At 39.1% G+C, this 4,874-nt stretch overlaps 1 protein-coding gene across 1 annotated transcript; it reads left to right on the top strand.

Moving 5' to 3' along the window:
* Positions 1-2,444: 2,444 nt before the first annotated feature.
* LOC119310484 (myb-like protein H) lies at positions 2,445-4,387 on the top strand. The gene is made up of 2 exons (XM_037586224.1): positions 2,445-3,059; positions 3,699-4,387. Exons 1-2 carry the CDS (start codon positions 2,482-2,484, stop codon positions 3,970-3,972), a joined length of 852 nt encoding a protein of 283 aa, XP_037442121.1. The 5' UTR covers positions 2,445-2,481; the 3' UTR covers positions 3,973-4,387.
* Positions 4,388-4,874: the final 487 nt, after the last annotated feature.

The following is a 4,874-nucleotide window of genomic DNA, read 5'->3' as shown; positions in this document are numbered from 1 at the left end:
AGATTTAGAGTAACCTCATTGCAAAGAGCTTGTGTGCTAGCCTTGATAAGTTGAATAATTTAAAATATGATGCCCGCATCTTGACTTGACAAAGTATATGAAAGCCTCCTTCTCAGAGAATGCAAAGAACTCTCCAACTTCGGAAACACAAGAAACATAGGTTCAATTAGGAGATGCATCCTAACATGATTTTTAATGGCTCCCCTGATTCTCTTTGCAGAATATGTGTTGGCACACATAGTCTATTTACAACGAGTATTGTAATCGGAAGTAAAACCATCACAGGACTGTGTCTGAGAACCCCCTTCAAAGACCTATTCTATATTAGTGATAGCAACGAGCATGTATGTTGTTTTGGAAAAAAGTAGTTATCAAATCAAGATTAAACTAACTATGGACCTATCCATTACATTTTACTTGGTTGATGAGTCCTCAAGCACAGTGTGTTGTACAACAAATGTCATTGTGGCATGGAAATGCAAGTCACCACAATACTCCCCGACATGAATAACTGTCTACGCTAACTTCCCAAACTGAATAAGAATGATGCCCCACCGGTAAGAACTACAAGGAGTTTCCTGATACTGCATATCCGACTACACACCAGACGCGCATCACAGCGGTCGCATGTGAGTCGCTTGATCAGGCATGGTTAGATACTCTTGCTTGCACCGCGCGCACCTATATTATCTTCAAATGAAAGATTGTCATCCACTCTTTCCATCCTCGTGGACCCCTGCCTCTCATTACATTCTCCTTCTTTTTTCTCGTCGCTCTTGGTTGTTGACCGCCATCCTTCCCTAAACGAAATCCCCCTTGGACTCCCCAATCTCATATCCGCCATGGATTCCCCAAGTTCATACACACACCACGTGGATGCTTCATTTATCCCTTGCTGCAAACAGGCGGCGGCCAGTGCAAGTCGCCATGGCGTCACACAAGTCATGGCTCACCCATTCGCTAAAACGATTGCAAGCTGAGGTCAATGCTCCTCTAATAATCCCCCTCCCCACGGCACTGCAACCCGACGATGCGTGTTTCCGCAACCACCCCCGCCGTGAGATGCGAACGGTCCCACGAGGAGAAGGGGCCGACGGGAAAAGAAGCTACGACCTGGCACCCACATGCTGGACCTAGCCATCACCGAGAGCCATTCTATGTACTAAAGAAACTGACAACCTGAGGAGGTGGTGTCAAATATGGCTAAGTTTGCAAGCGTAATAAACTAAACTCAAAATGATATTGCCAATTTTGAAGCTCCTACATATTATCATTCACAATCCGGTAAAAATCAGCTAAAAATTAATACAGTTTTTTTTTGTTTCTCATCCTTTGCTAGAAGAAGCTATTGTGAAGTTGGTCAACATTTATGTAGAGCAAAGACTTTTTTTAATCTAGTTTAATAAATGATACATTCATTTGGAGGTAAAAGGCATTGGTGGACTGATTCAATGTTGCCATATGAGTCCAGGATATGCACGTAGTCCCATATGATAGCTAGATGTAGAGGCATGCATTTAAGCAGTCATATATTCTGTTGTCAACTGTTATGTTCATAGTTTTACTCAATAGTGATCATATCTAGAAAACAACACAATAATTTAATGTGCATATCATGTAGATTGCCTTGAAATTATTTGGAGAGAGATAGAGGGTGCTGCAACATCATGCTGTCAATTTTTTTGAATTCATGGGTTATTAAATGCATATATGTGAACATATGTAGATATGTATATATTTTAGTGGAGCATGTATTAGTTGGTTTCAAAGGACCCATTGCATATCAATGGAATTTCATGTGTTGTATGCGAGATAAGTGATGACCAACATTAATAGAAAAGATATGCTCACATTCACTGGTAATGAGTGGATCATATGTGTGGCATAGTTACTCGATGGAGGATATTAATAAATTATTTGCAAATATGTACACAACAAAATGCCGTTGACATGTGTACGTACATAAAAATCGACATTGATATATGGGCCACCTATGATCAAACCGGATGAAAATCTTGTGTGCTATACCTATGTGCGGGCGGTGAATACCATGGTTTCAGTCTTACACTGCGATGAGAGGAGCACATATGTCTCGCATGCACAAGACAGGTGTCTGCTCTCTAGCAAGATTGAGATTTATCAACACTCAACAGGCCTACATGTGTTGTCTCTAGCAGTCTTCTATCTACAATTGCATGTCGCCAAACCCAAAAATCTCAAATAAATGATAAAATCTTGAGGTCAACTTCACATGTGTCGGTGTCTTCCTATGAGATTCATAAGCAGTTTATTAGTTTTAGTTAAATCTCTATTTTTGTGGCCCGACAATCTACCAATGTATCAAATTAATTAGCGAAAGTAGGTTTCATACCTGGAAGGACTATAAATACACTATCCTAGTCCTCTCTCCGTCCCCATGCTCTAAGCATTCTTCATAGTTCATACTACCCACAAGTCTGTAATTTTGACCTATCTAGTCTCATGGATCCATTAGTCAACCAAGGGTGGACCTCATCAGAGGAAGAGGAGGCAAGGTCAGCCATTGCTAGGCACAACAGCCACACAATCGTGTACGATGACAAGAACAAGAGGCACAACAACATAGTGGATGCTCTCCATGAATTATTCCCTTCAAAGACAAGGCAGCAGGTAACAGATCTTTATGTCAATCTCGCCGTGGAATCGTATATGATGCATTCGGGGGAGGAGAGACATGTTGTTGGTAGCAACACACATAGCGTTGGCCCCATTAACCTAGTGAACAATAACTTTGGGGTGTCGGATCAGGAGATTGGTGCTAGCAACATATGTGGCATCAATACCATGGGTGTCCATGTGATTGGCGGCTATGGGATACGAGAGGAGGAGGAGGCAGCAACCATGAATGATAATGGATTGATATTTGGTCATGCATTGGAGGATACGAGGATCATGGAGACGAAGGAAGCACCATTGATGGTACACAAGAACAAGATGCAGATTTTGGAGAACAATATTACTAATGATCAACCAGTTGTTCCCCCACGCCAAGGGAGATTTTGGACCATCGACGAACACAAGTAATCAATGTCTACTCTGATTTTTGTCATGTAGTTTAGATTGTTCTTTATATTAAGCCACCATACACTAATTAATCATGTTGTGAAGATTTAATGTATGTGAGAGTTAGGTTAAGTTTGTGATGATATATCTTTACACTTTATTTTATATATATATATATATATGGGGTGGTAAATAATACTTCCCATACAAGTTTTAGACTGACGAACTTACATCCCTTACATTTATGTGTGATTTGTCAAACATAATGATTTGAAATTAGGTAACATAAATGTAATAAATAAGGCCAGTAAACTCCAATGTGGCATTACTTGCCCCTATTCAAAAGATTGATAACATGTAGAACCATACAAAATTGCTAAGATAGTGCTTAGTTGTAGTTTGTTATGGCCATCTATGTTCCAAAATGTTCATTCATCTAAGGATTTATGATACGCATACATACTATGTAGTACCATAACTCCACTAAAATAAGCATGTGTGTTGTTGAAATGGTTAGAAACATGTATATCTATGTAAGTCGGGATATTTTGTGTCTCTAAAATTATTGGTTGCTTCAATAAAACAACTCAATCGACCATTCATCTTTGCATTCCACAACTTAGTCTAACAAATTCTAATGAACCTTGTTTTTGTAGGTTGTTTCTCCGTGGCCTAGGTGTCTACGGTCGTGGTGACTGGAAAAACATATCCAAGCACTTTGTCACTACTAAAACTCATGTCCAAGTCTCAAGCCATGCACAAAAGTACTTTAGGAGGCTACATAAAAGAGCCTCGTTTGGGACGCAACGTTATAGCATCAACGATGTTGGGCTACATGATGAGGACCCATGGTCGATGAATAATAGTTCTGGTCCCTCGCAAACGCTTGGTTCTACTGGTCTCAACAATGAAACAAGCTTAGGGTTGTAGGCTCCGGTAAGCTCATCCATAGTCATGAACAACCAGCCTCAGTTATGGCCACCTTTCATATATAGTCACCAAGTAAATCAGCAGCCAGTGTGGAGTGAGCATCAGATGTTGGGGTCTACTGGAGTTGTAACGGATGGCATGGGAAATTATGCTCCTCCATGTCAACAAGGATTGACCTGTTTTCCTCTTGGCAATGTATGAATAAGATGTAGTAGATCATAGGTTTGGGAAATGTTTGTGAAGCTATATCATTAAGGTAAGTGTATAAACGAATTTCCCTCCAAAAGATGGTAACATAATATGCTGAAGACGGTATGGCTAAAGTTCCTGTTTGGAAAGTCAATAATTTAATGTTTGTAAGAAACAATGTGTTTCACCTTATATGTATCGTTATCTTAATACAGTGTTTGTTTCAGGTCCCTGATTTCATAAAAATACAATTATTTTCGATTACCACACTAAAGTTGGCGTATATGTTGTCTCTATATGTTGCCTTGAGTAATATATCATACAGGATTGTTGCCTTCATTACAAAACTGTAATCACCCAATGACAAAACACAAGAATCTTTGAAATGATGCTCAATATTTATTGACTAAATAAAATAAGATACAATTGCAAAAATACTTGAAAAACCTATCATCTACTCAATAGTCCAAATCTTATAAACTTCCACTACATTATCTAAATCATGCATGTTGGCTTTTCCTTTTATAGTCAAAGCACCGCCACTATTTAGTGTGTTATTGCTATATTTTTTTAATATTTATAATATATAATTGAGGACTCACTATACATAGTCCCCAAATAGCTATAATACCTTGCCTGCTCCTCATTGTATATCCCAGTTGTCTCGTAGTATTACCTTTTGTTTGTCTGATAGTGGAGAATGGAGACATCAT

Source organism: Triticum dicoccoides, chromosome 1B (genome assembly GCF_002162155.2).
Source record: "Triticum dicoccoides isolate Atlit2015 ecotype Zavitan chromosome 1B, WEW_v2.0, whole genome shotgun sequence".
Lineage (NCBI taxonomy): Eukaryota > Viridiplantae > Streptophyta > Magnoliopsida > Poales > Poaceae > Triticum > Triticum dicoccoides.
The sequence above is the reverse complement of the archived record's forward strand: the minus strand, read 5'-3'. Positions and strand labels throughout refer to the sequence as shown.